Genomic DNA, 12,764 nt, shown 5'->3' with positions numbered 1-12,764 from the left:
GTTATGCTGATGAGGAGCGTCATAAAAGGAATGTCCAACGTCTTCCCGTCTTGTTCTCAGGCCTCAGGCTCTCCGACTCCTTTCCCCAAACCTGTCCCCATATTAACTTTCTATTGCTGCTGTGAAAAAAAAAAAAAAAAAAGACCACAACCTTAATGGTTTAGAACAAAACAGAGTTATCATCTTACAGCTCTGGAGGTTAGAAGTGTGAGGTGGGTCTCACTGGGCTAACATCAAGGGGTTGGCCAGGCTGTGTCACTTTCTGGAGGCTGTAGGGGAGAATCTGTTTTCTTACCCTGTGTAATTTTAGAGGTTTCTTGCATTCTTTGGTCCATGGTCTTCCTTCTCCATCTTCAAAGCCAGTAGCAGCAGATCAAACCCTTCTTCCACTGCCTCACTCTGATCTCCTCGTGTGCCTTCTGTTTTACTTTTTAGGCCCCTGGTGATTACACTGGGTCTACCCAGATAATCCAGGATGATCTCCCTATTTCAAAGTAAGCTGATTGCAACCTCAATTCCATCTACTGCCTTAATTCCCCTTTGTCATATATTGTAACATATTCACAAATTCCAGGATTAAAATGCAACCATTATTCTGCCTATCACATTCCTCTTCAACTATGCCTTGTGATATGGTTTGGCTCTGTCCCCACTCCAATATCATCTTGAATTATAGCCCCCATAATCCCTATCTGTCATGGGAGGGACTCAGGGGGAGGTAATTGAATCATGAGGGCAGGTCTTTCCCAGGCTGTTCTCATGATAGTATTCAAGTCTCACAAGATCTGATGGTTTTATAAAGGGGAGTTCCCCTACCCAAGCTCTCTTGCCTGGTGCCATATAAGATGTGACTTTGCTCCTTATTTGCCTGCAGCCCTGATTGTGTGGCCTCCCCAGTCATGTAGAACTGTGAGTTAATTAAACCTTTTCCTTTATGAATTACCCAGTCTCAGGTATATCTTTTTTTTTTCTTTCTTTTTCTTTTAGACAGAGTCTCACACTGTCACCTAGGCTGGAGTGCAGTGGCACGATCTCAGCTCACTGCAACCTCTGCCTCCTGGGTTCAAGCGGTTCTCCTGCCTCAGCCTCCCAAGTAGCTGGGATTACAGGCACCCGCCACCACACCCAGCTAATTTTTTGTATTTTTAGTAGAGGTGGGGTTTCACCATGTTGGCCAGGCTGGTCTCAAACTCCTGACCTTGTGATTCACCTGCCTCGGCCTCCCAAAGTACTGGGCTTACAGGCGTGAGCCACCGTGCCCGGCCTCGGGCATGTCTTTATTAGCAGTGTGAGAACAGACTAATACACCTTGCCCTTCAGACTTCAATGGCAGCACAATATTCCCTGCAATAGACCATGGATAGGCTTCATCTCTGGTACTACCTCCTTGCGGCTGACTTGAATAAATCATCTTCCCACTTGAGCTGTCTCTTGAATACTAGAAGGGGTCAGCATATTCATGGCTTTGCTCCTGCCATGAATATGGCAGGATGAACCATGAACCTGGGATCCAGGAGCACCCTCATCCATAAAACCATTGAACGGGCAATGCAATCTTATGATTGCCATTCCTGTTCAATATGGCGCCAAAAGAGGATAAAAGGAATGTCCAACACAATGGTATTGACATGAAAACACAGGACTTATTAGTCAACTGGCCTTGTGCTTCACTGTACCAAGGCTTGAACTACTACCTTTGAATCATTTCCTGAGTGAGTTTCCCATCCTAGAATGTTGGGTTTGTTAGCTAAGATTAGGTCTTACATTTTCTTTATCAGTTATCTTGGTCATTAAAGCTCTACAACTTTCAGACCATTTTTGTTATGCTGCCTTATATACGGCACCATTATGTAAAATGGTGTCACATTTGCATTTAACCTACATATATTGTCCCGTGTACTTTAAATCATCTCTAGCTTACTTACAATACCTAATGCAATGTAAATTCCATGTAAATAATTGTTATACTTTATTGTTTCAGGAATAATGTCAAGAAAAAAAAAAGCATCTACATGTTCAGTACAAACCCAGCCATCCTTTTTTCTGAGCATTATCTACCGGCAGTTGGTCGAATCCACAAGTGCAGAACCCACAAATAGAAATGGGTGACTATAGTTTTTGAGCTGTGCTAACATGAAAGAGTATAAATAATTACGTTATACCCGCACTACCAGACTGAAATTGTCATATCTAAAATAAGTTACCTTCATGATGTTGTAGTAGGTCAGTTAATGACTTTTGGACAGACATGTCCTGAATTCTTTGTTTGTTCTCTGAAAACAATTCTATAAAGACTTACTAAAGCCTTGGCCCATGTTTTAGAAAGTGAAAGTCTGGCTGACTGGTGGATCTGTGTGCAAGCCTGAAGGTCACTCTCTCTCTCTCTCCCTCTTTCTCTCTTGTAAGCCTAGGCCCTTATGTAGATTACCCTCAAGGCCAAGGCTGAGCCCATAAGCAGGCAGGCATGGGTGATTGTCTCTCACTGAAAATAGCAGAGCAACATTGGTGCCTACAAATAATTATCCCTATATTGATTTAAATAATACAATAGTAGAATGAGGTATCTGTTTAAGTACTTTCAAGGACAATTTTATGTGCTTTTGTTTATCTCTATTCAGCTGATTCATTATCCCTCACTCCACCTCCCGCCTATCCACATATGTGTAGGCAGGTTATAGCCATCATAGATGTGAAGATTAGTTTGGGTGCTCTTTTCTACCAACAGTAAAAGTGGGCTATCTACTTTGCAAGAGTAAAGTTTGTCTATAATAACACGAAAACTGTTCCTTGACTCAATAGTCATTTCTACAATAATTACATTTTTATGCCCATACTGTCCCCCCAAAATGCATTTTCACACCACTGAACACTAGTTAAAACTATGAGTTCCAAGTCTCCCTACCTCTTGGAATATTTCATAGGAAAATCTCCACTGACCAAGTGACATAGGTCTGGATTTTATTTCTGTGCCTCTTCATCACCACATATTCAACTATTCCAAAATAGTTATTACCACCATCACTCTACTCGAGTTCCTTCTGCTCATTATCTCTTACACAGTATATCCTATCTAATTAGGCTTCACCTTATGAAGTAGGCTTTGTAAATATCCCAGGGGATGAAGGACGAGGAGTTAAAAGATACAGAACAAAGATTCAGAACTTTATTCCATTTTCTGCTTCTAGCATCTGAAAGAGATTGTAGAGTGTTAATACAATTTCTTCCTTAACAGTCTGATAGAATTTCCCAGTGAACCCATTCACTGGGGAACCACCAGTGATGCTTTCTGTTTTGAAGATTATTGATTATTAAATTAGTTTCTTTTACAGATATAGGCTAATTCAGATTGTCTGTTTATTCTTGTGTGAGTTTCAACAGATTGTCTCTTTGAAGGAACAGATTTGTTTCACCTAGGCTATCAAATTTATGAGCATAGGGTTGTTCATAATATTCCTTGATTGTCCCTTAATGTCCATGAGATCTGTAGTGATGCCCCCTCTTTCATTTCTAATATTAGCAACTTGTGTTCTCTCCCTCTTTTTTCCTAGTTAGCGTTGGTGGAGGCCTATTGATTTTATTGATCTCAGAGAACCAGCTTTTGGTTTTACTGATTTTTCTCTATTGATTTCCTGTTTCCAATTTCATTGATTTCTATCATAATTTTTACTATTTCTTTTATTTTGCTTTCTTTGGATTTAATTTGCTTTTCTTTTTCTAATTTCCTAAGGTGTAAGCTTAGATTGTTTACTTTAGAGATTTCTTCTTTACTAATGTATGCATTGGATGCTGTAAATTTATCTCTAAATAAAGCTTTCACTATATGCCACAAATTTTGATAAGCATTTTCATTGTTTTTTAGTTCAAAATAAGTTTTAATTTGTCATTAGATTTTTTTCTTTGACTTTTATGTTATTTAGAATTGTGCTGTTTAACCTCCATGTATTTGGGGATTTTCCAGCTATCTTTCTATTACTGCTTTCTGGTGTCATTCTACCATGGCCTGAGAGCATGCATTGTATGATTTCTATTCTTTTAAATTTTCTAAGATGTGTTTTATGGCCCAAATTTGGTTTATATTGGTGAACATTCCATGTGAGCATGAGAAGAATGTATTTTCTGCTATTGCTGGGTGAAATAATGTGTAGAAATGTTCATTTTATCCAGTTGGTTGATTATATTGTTGAGTTCAACTCTGATTTTATTTGTTTTCTACCTGCTGGATCTGCCTATTTCTGCCAAGACAGGTGCTAAAGTCTCCAACTATAAAAGTGGATTCATCCATTTCTCTTTGCAGTTCTCTCAGTATTTTGACACTGTTGTTAGCATACACATGTTAAAGATTGCTATGACTTCTTGGAAAATTGACCCCTTTATCTTTATGTAACTTCTCTCTTTATCCCTGATAATTTTCCTTCTTTTGAATGAAAAGTCTGTTCTGTTTCAGAAGTCTGCTTCATATGAAATTAATATAGTTATTCCAGCTTTCTTCTGATTAGTGTTAGCATGGTCCATCTATATTTATGCATCTATTTTTAATCTATATGTGTTTTTATATTTAAAGTTGGTTTCGTGTAGACAACATGTAATTACATCTTTTTTGTCATCTACTCTGACAATCTCTATCTTTCAATTGGTGCATTTAGACCATTGATGATCAAAGTGATTATTGACACATTGGATTAGTATCTACCAAATTTGTTACCATTTTCCATTTATTGCTCTTGTTCTCTTCTTCAATTCTATTTTTGGGCTACAATTTTTCTGCCTTGTGTGCTTTTAATTGAGCATTTAATATAATTTCATTTTTCCTTCTTTCTTAGAATGTCATTTATTTTTGCTTTTTGTTTTTACTTTCTTTCATGGTTGCCTTAGAGTTTGCAATATATATTTACAATTAATCCAAGTCAACTTTCAAATATCACTATACCACTTCACCGTTAGTGTATCTTATAGTAATAAAATAACCCCAATTCCTCCCTCCTGTCTCTCATACCATTACTGTCGTTCATTTCACTTATAAATAAGTATACATGAACATTATATATTAATGTAATACATATATTATATCTGTGGCATTTATATACATGTATGAATGTAAGTATACACAATTGAATACATTGCTATTATATCCTATTATGTTTCAGATCAATTACAAATAAGAAAAAGTTTTTATTGTACCTTCACTTATTATTTCTTTCTCTGATGCTTTTTCTTTCTTTATGTAGAGCCGATTTTTTTTTTTTTTTTTTTTTTTTTTTTGAGACAGCTTCCCAGGCTGGAGCGCAGTTTCGCCATCACAGCTCACTGCAGCCTCAACCTCTGAGGCACAAGTGATCCTTTCTACCTCAGTCTCCTGAGTAGCTAGGGCCTCAGGCATAAGCCATCATGCCTCACTAATTTAAATAATTTTGTTTTTGTAGGGACAGGATCTCCCTACTTTGCCTAGGCTGGTCTTGAACTTCTGGGCTCAAGCCATTCTCTCACCTCAGCCTCCCAAAGTGCTGTAATTGCAGGCATGAGCCACTGTGCCCAGCCTTATATATAAATTTGTGACATATAATTTTATTTCTTTTGAAACAACTTCTTTTCATATTTTTTCAAGGCATGTTTACTGGCAACAAATTCTCTCATTATTTGTTTGTTTGAGAAAGTACTTCTTTTTAGCTTTTTGAGGATAATATCACAGAGTACATTCTACTAAGGGTAGAATGCTAAGTTGGTGGGGATTTTTTCTCTCAACACATTAAATACCTTATTCTCTTCTTGTTTCCATGATTTCTGAAGAAAAGTGAGATGAAATTCTTATTTTTGCTCCCCTATAGAAATGATGCTTTCTTCCTCTGGCTTCTTTAATATTTTTATTCTTTATCTTTGATTTTCTGTAGTTTGAAAATGATATTCCTTGGTGAAGTTGTTTGAGCAAATATTCCGCTTGGTGTTCTCTGACCTTCCTGAATCTATGGTTGGGTGTCTAGCCATAATCTGGGGAGATTCTCAGTCATTACTGTTTAAAATGTTTCTTCTGTTCCTTTCTTTCTTTTGGATATTCCCATTAGGCATATGTTACATATTTTTAATTGTCCCACAGTTCTTAAATATTCTGCTCTGTTTTGTTTTTCAGTCTTTTTTTTGTTTGTTTTCTTTTCAGTTTTGGATTCTTTTCTCAGCTGTGTGTAGTCTACTAATAAACTCATCAAAGATCAAAAGCATTCTTCATTTCTTATAGTATTTTTTTAATATTGGGCATTTATTTTTGGTTCTGTCTTAGAAGTTTTATCTCCCTTCTTACCTTGCCCATCTGTTCTTGCATGTTGCAACATTATAAGAAGTATGTATTTTGTCTCTGCCCTCTAGTTTTGGCAAAAAGCTTCTAGAACCCTTGTAATTTCTGGAGTCATGGGGGTGATGGGAATAGCATTTGTTATAGTATTTGGTCCCTGTTCCTGACACAGAGCTTCTAAGACCAGGAATCTCTGAAGTGAAATGAGTATCTTCGTGTTCATGAGATATCTGATGGCAGAAATAACCTAGATTGCTTCAGGATAGGACTGGTTGCCAGGGAATCACCCATGTAATTAGAAAGTTTCAGCCCCATCCCCAGATGTCCAGGGAGAGGAGAGGAGATGGAGTTCGAGTTAATCTCCAATGGCCAATGATTTTATTAATCATGCTCATGTAATGAAGTCTCCATAAAAACCCTAACTGAAGGAGTTTGGGGAACTTCTGGGTTGGTGAACATCTCCAGGTGCTGGGAAGGTGGTGCACCCAGAGAGTTACTGGAAGCTCAGCGTCCCATCCTACATACCCTGTCCTATGCATATTTTCTATTTGGCTGTTCCTGAGCTTTATCCTTTGTAATATACTGATAATAGCAAGTAGACTGTTTTTCTGAGTTCTGTGAACCACTCTAGCAAATTATCAAACCCAAGGAGTGGATGTGGGAACCCCTAATATGTAGCCAGTTAGTCAGAAGTACAAAAGACCCAGGCTTGTAACTGGCATCTGAAGTGGGGGGCCGTCTTTTGGGACTGAGTCCTTAATCTGTGGGATCTGCTGTAACTCCAAGTGGGTAGTGTCAGAATTGAAATCAATTGAATTTTAGGACACCCAGTTGGTGTCCACAGAGAACTGGAGAATTTCTTGGTGGGAAAAGCCCACGCTTTTGTTATCAGAAGGGTTTTATGCAGAAAAACAGGTGTGGGCTTCCCCCCGCTCCCCGCCCCATTTTACATATCGTCTACTTTATCCGTTGAAGCCCTTAGTATTTTGATCATAGTTGTTTCAAATTCCTAGTCTAATAATTGCACCATTTCTGCCATATCTGAATTTGATTCTGATACTTGCCCTTCATATATATATATATATTTTGCCTTCTAGTATGTGTTATAGTTTTTTCTGTTTGTTTTTGAGATGGGGTCTCTCTCTGTCACCCAGGCTGTAGTACAGTAGCATGATCATGGTTCACTGCAGCCTCAATCTTGTTGGACTCAAGCAATCCTCTGCCTCGGCCTCCCAAGTAGCTTGTAGCTGTGACTACAGGCACCATGCCCAGCTAATTTTTTGATTTTTTAAAAAATAGAGATGGGGTCTCACTTTGCTGCCCAGGCTGGTCTCTAACTCCTGGCTTCAAGAAATCCTTCTGCCTCAGCCTCCCAAAGTGCTGGGATTACAGGCATGAGCCACTGTGTGCAGGCTGTAATTTTCTCTTTGTAGCTGGATATGATGTCCTGGGTAAAAGTTAATCTCTTAAGTTTGTGGCACACAAAATAATTGATTCAAACAAAGCTCCTATCTTGTTTTGGTTACTTATTTTCTTTAATTTCCAATTCCCTCTTTTCACCCAACCTCCATTCTTCCTTCCCACTTCCAAAGATAACCTTTTTATTGTATTAGGGATGATGATTATTTAGTTCCTGAATATTTTTGGAAAATGTGTATCACATGTAATGTGAATTGATACCAATGATATTGTGACCTAATACTCAACCTTTGCTCTTTCTTTCTTCCTTTGAACTGGAGCTATATTTTTAAGATCTCTTCAAGTGGATGGGTGTATGCCAATCCAGTGCTCCTGAATCCTACATAGTAATCTTAGGGCTGTATCCATAAAAATTTGTTTTATAACACCATGCCACAATAATCTACATTATAAAGAACATTGTTGCACTGGTCCCCTCATGAACCCATGTGAGAATCTCCTTGAGCTACATATCTAGGAGCAGAACTGATTGATGGTAGGATACTGCTAAGTAGTAATGAATTAGTAATGAATCACCCACGTGACTGGGTAAGTTTGTACCCCCAACAACAGAGCAGAAAGTTCCTTTCTCCCCATTGGACAATTTAACAACACCCACAGTTGAGGAGATAGCAGCGATTGACACTAGTCACTCTTCTGATTTTTCTCAATCCAATGATGGAGAAATGATATCTGATAGTTGTTTTAATTCTTATTTCTTTCAATATTGGGTTTAAACATTGCCTCATATGTTTTTGTTTTAGCCTTTTGACTTTTTTCTTTTCCAGGAATGCAACTAGAAACAGCTGTTACAATGTTTCTTTTATGTTTGATTGCACAATGTTTTCTACTTTAGAACTTCACATTTACTTCATTTTTTTCATCTTTTTAAAGGAAACAGGTCAAAATGAGCAAGAGATGCATGAGTGTGGGTCAGCAAACATGGGCTCTTCTATGCAAGAACTGTCTTAAAAAATGGAGGATGAAAAGACAGACCTTGTTGGTATGGTTCAGAGTCTATGTGTTCTCATATTTAGAGGATGAAAAAGTATTTTATCAGACAACATAAACACTTTATTTTCGTTATTTAATATTGCACATATGTGTAGTCTAATTAAGAAGCTAGATTTTTTTTTTCGAATTCTGGGCTTTGCTATTTGTTCAAGTAAAATTTATTTTTTCAAATTATAATATGTATTATTGTTTTATGTCTTACTAGAGGCATTTTTTAAAAAATTCATATTCAGAAACTCCTTGAAAAATAAAGCCATATCTTTATACTGCAGACATAACAATTCTTAACCTCTGAGCTCATTTGAATCTCATGAACGCATTGGTATAGAGAAGTTCAGGGCCAGAATAAAAAAGAGACAGGGAATCCAAAATTTAAGAAACAATCAAAAGGCAAATTGTAGCACTTCTATACAATGTCGCTATAGACACAGACAATGTCAGTTTGAAAGAAATAATGGTCATGTAAATAAATGGGAAAATGGTACTGTGAAATTTTACTTCTATTAAAATAGTACTTATTTACTTCTGATCATAAGAATGACTAGATGTGCTTTGTGCAAAAAATTTAGTAAACTCAGAAAAATATAATAAAATCACTCATAGAATACTCATAGTTCAAATGTTATATTAACATCTGATCTTATGAACTAGTGTGTGTGTGTTCATACATGTGTCAATACATGTGTGTTCATGTGTCAATACGTGTGTGTTCATGTATTGAATGCTTGAATTGGCAGGGAATAAAGTATACAGCAATTCCTGCATAGGGAAAAGATTATATAAATGTAAAAGTTGAGATCCCACCCTATATAGGTGTTTTACCTTTAAACTTTTACCTCTTTTTTATATAAACATTATATTTATTTTTCTATTAAGATAGAAATAGGTATAGATATAGACCAACACACATAGCTGAAAAAGGATCATATGATGAAGATGACATATAGCTCTTTTAAAAATGACATATGTGTAGAATTATAACTAAATAATTAACTAGTTTCTTATCACTGAGTTTCAATTGCATTCTGCTGTATTTCCAATTCCCGAATGTGGTCACAATGACAAAGACTTTTACATTTTTTGGGGGGACAATGTTTTGGGACTATCTTCTTCCACATACCAGCAACAGAAGGTAAAAATATGATCTTGCTCCTGTTGACGGAAGCTGGTTACCTATTCCATGTCTCCTACTATTTATTTATCACTGTCACTAAAGTTTTAACATGACTAAACTGTTGGGCCATTCATAAAGTAATCCAGTCTTTATCACTTGCACTCAAGTGTGGTAAACTTAGATTCCCAATTATAATTGGAATTGATGTTACAATTCTGTCTTGGTACACAATGTGCATATTTTAAAATATGCAGATTAATGGGCAAAAGAAAATCAGGATATTTAAAAACTAAGAGAAAGAACAAATGGAATGCAAGCCGAATAACAGAATTAAGTGTTTCAAATTGTTTGTGGATGATTTATCTGTGGTATAACATCTACCAGTTTGCTTCCTTTTTCTCTTATTGCTATATAGGAATGGCTCTTTTCATTTCTTCTGGTACTGTTTCTGTACCTATTTTTCTCCAATTTACATCAAGTTCATGACTCTCCTCAAATGCCTTCAATGGATCTGGGACGTGTAGATAATTTTAATGATACTAATTATGTTATTGCATTTGCACCTGAATCCAAAACTACCCAAGAGATAATGAAAAAAGTGGCTTCAGCCCCATTCCTAAAAGGTATGTTCCCTGGTTGTTCATAGTAATTGCTTTATTTGCAAAAGGCACAAATTCATTTTGAGATTTCCTTCATAAATTATATTGAATGTTCAAGTTTCTAGAGTTTATTAACAACATTAATGTGTATTCCTTCCAAGTCTCAAGATTTTTTGTGGTTTGTTCACTAGTGTCCCATTTAGGAAATTCCATATTAAAAGGGTTATCCTCATAATTGTACATATCAAAATGAGATAGTCCAGGGTTATTTAAATGTATGTTTGTGAAAAGATTCTGGAAACATTGGACTGTAGTGACAGCATGATTTTTCAAATACATAAATATTGAGAGAGAAACTAGACATCATTTCAAAAACCCATGGGCAATATTTACAATTAAAAGAGGTGACACGTTTCCTTGTACCACAAAGTATATATGTGGGTGGGATGAAGCTCTAAAAGCCACAAAATTGGCATAGTTTCTCTCCCTGGATGTAGGAAGAGAACAAAGAGAAACAATAAGGTATCTGATGGTCCTAAAGAAACTTCTTTAAGAGTTCATAATTATCCACCAGAAAGCAGAGAGGGCCAATTTGAGAATAGCAACTGAAACCATATTCAGAAATTATATTACTAGTATAGTTTTGGAATGCAATTGAAACTGTTAAATGTGTAAAGTGTGATAGACCAAATAAGTAAGTATGGAATAGTCTCATTCTCTCACCCATGTGTCCTTAAAACTTGGGAGTCACAGTATGGAAGAGAAGATCTAGGGCAGGACATTTACAAGGTGAAGAACTTTGTCATTCCAGATAGCTTAGAGAGCCATCAAGACCTGATCAGTTATGCCAAAAGAACTCAGCAGCTAATGTGGCACAAGTCCATGCTTTCATCAAGTTATTAAATGAAAAATATAAGTAACTGTTTTAATATTAGAGGATGATACAGGTTGAGCACCCCTAATTCTAAAATCCAAAATCTGAAATGCTCCACGATCTGAAACCTTTTGAGCGCTGACATGATGCATAAGTTGAGTATTCCACACTTGACCTCTTGATAAGGTTTGGTTCTGTGTCCCCACCCAAATCTCATCTTAATTGTAATCCCCACATGTAGAGGAAGGTACCTGTAATCCCCATGTTTTGAGGGAGGGAGGTGATTGGATCATGGGAGCAGTTTCCCCCATGCTGTTCTCATGATAGTGGGTTCTCACAAGATCTAATGATTTTATAAGGGGTTTTTCCCCCTTTGCTTCCTGTCTCTCCTGCCACCTTGTGAAGGTGCCTGCTTCCCCATCTGCCATGATTGTAAGTGTCCTGACTATGTTGTGGGAATCAGGAGACCAGAGAGACCAGATGGGTGGAACAGGAGTATTTTATTTAGGTGACCACTGGCCCAGCAGATTAATATCCAGAGGCTGAGCTACAAACAAAGACAGGGCTTGACTTTTATTCTTGCAACTGAAGGCGGGTGGCTAGCCAGTGATGTGAAACTTGTGGAATGGGGAAACTGAGCTTACAGAAGCAGAACAAAGGCAGTTAATCAAACCATGACAGGTTTTGCAACTTAGGCATGTCTTGTGACCTTTACCATCCTGCACAAATGGGAAAATAGGAACTTACAAAATCCTTGCAAACTTGCAGAAATAGTTACAAAAGTAGTTATAAGAGCATAGCGTGGAAGAACTTGCTTTTCTTGTCCCTGCTCTTGGAATCCATTTCTTCGGGGCCCCTGCCTGGCATTGCAGATAATGTAATCATAGCTCCAGCTGGACTTTGGAGTGAGTCAGCCTGGTCAGAGAAGGACTTGTTTTCCCTTTACTTGTTTTTCTTATATTTCCTGCTTCACCCAGCCATGCAGAACTGTGAACCAATTAAACCTCTTTCCTTTATAAATTACCCAGTCTTGGGTATGTCTTTATCGCAGTGTGCAGACAGACCAGTACACCTCATGTGATGGGTCACAGTGAAAATGCAGTCAAAACTTTGTTTTATGCACAAAATCATTTAAAATATTGTATAGGCTGGGTGTGGTGGCTCACTTCTGTAATCCCAGCACTTTGGGAGGCCGAGGTGGGCGGATCATCTGAGGTCAGCAGTTCCAGCCTGGCCAACATGGTGAAACCCCATCTCTACTAAAAATACAAAAATTAGCTGGGCATGGTGGCATATGCCTGTAATCTCAGCTACTTGGGAGGCTGAGGCAGGAGATTCACTTGAACTCAGGAGGTAGAGGTTGCAGTGAGCCGAGATCGTGCCACTGAACTCCAGCCTCAGTGACAGAGTGAAAGTCCATCTCAA

At 37.5% G+C, this 12,764-nt stretch overlaps 1 protein-coding gene across 2 annotated transcripts in view; it reads left to right on the top strand.

Annotated features, from left to right (window-relative positions):
* The window catches only part of ABCA9 (ATP binding cassette subfamily A member 9), an 81,795-nt gene that overhangs the window by 4,843 nt on the left and 64,188 nt on the right, over positions 1-12,764 (top strand). For both annotated transcript variants that reach the window (XM_023211959.1, XM_023211958.1), the window contains 2 exons: positions 8,633-8,741; positions 10,282-10,489. In XM_023211959.1, the coding sequence (XP_023067727.1) occupies positions 8,646-8,741; positions 10,282-10,489 (304 nt within the window). In that variant the 5' untranslated portion in view covers positions 8,633-8,645. The remainder of the gene's footprint in view (positions 1-8,632; positions 8,742-10,281; positions 10,490-12,764) is intronic.

Source organism: Piliocolobus tephrosceles, chromosome 16 (assembly GCF_002776525.5).
Source record: "Piliocolobus tephrosceles isolate RC106 chromosome 16, ASM277652v3, whole genome shotgun sequence".
Lineage (NCBI taxonomy): Eukaryota > Metazoa > Chordata > Mammalia > Primates > Cercopithecidae > Piliocolobus > Piliocolobus tephrosceles.
This window is presented reverse-complemented; position numbering and strand designations above follow the sequence as displayed.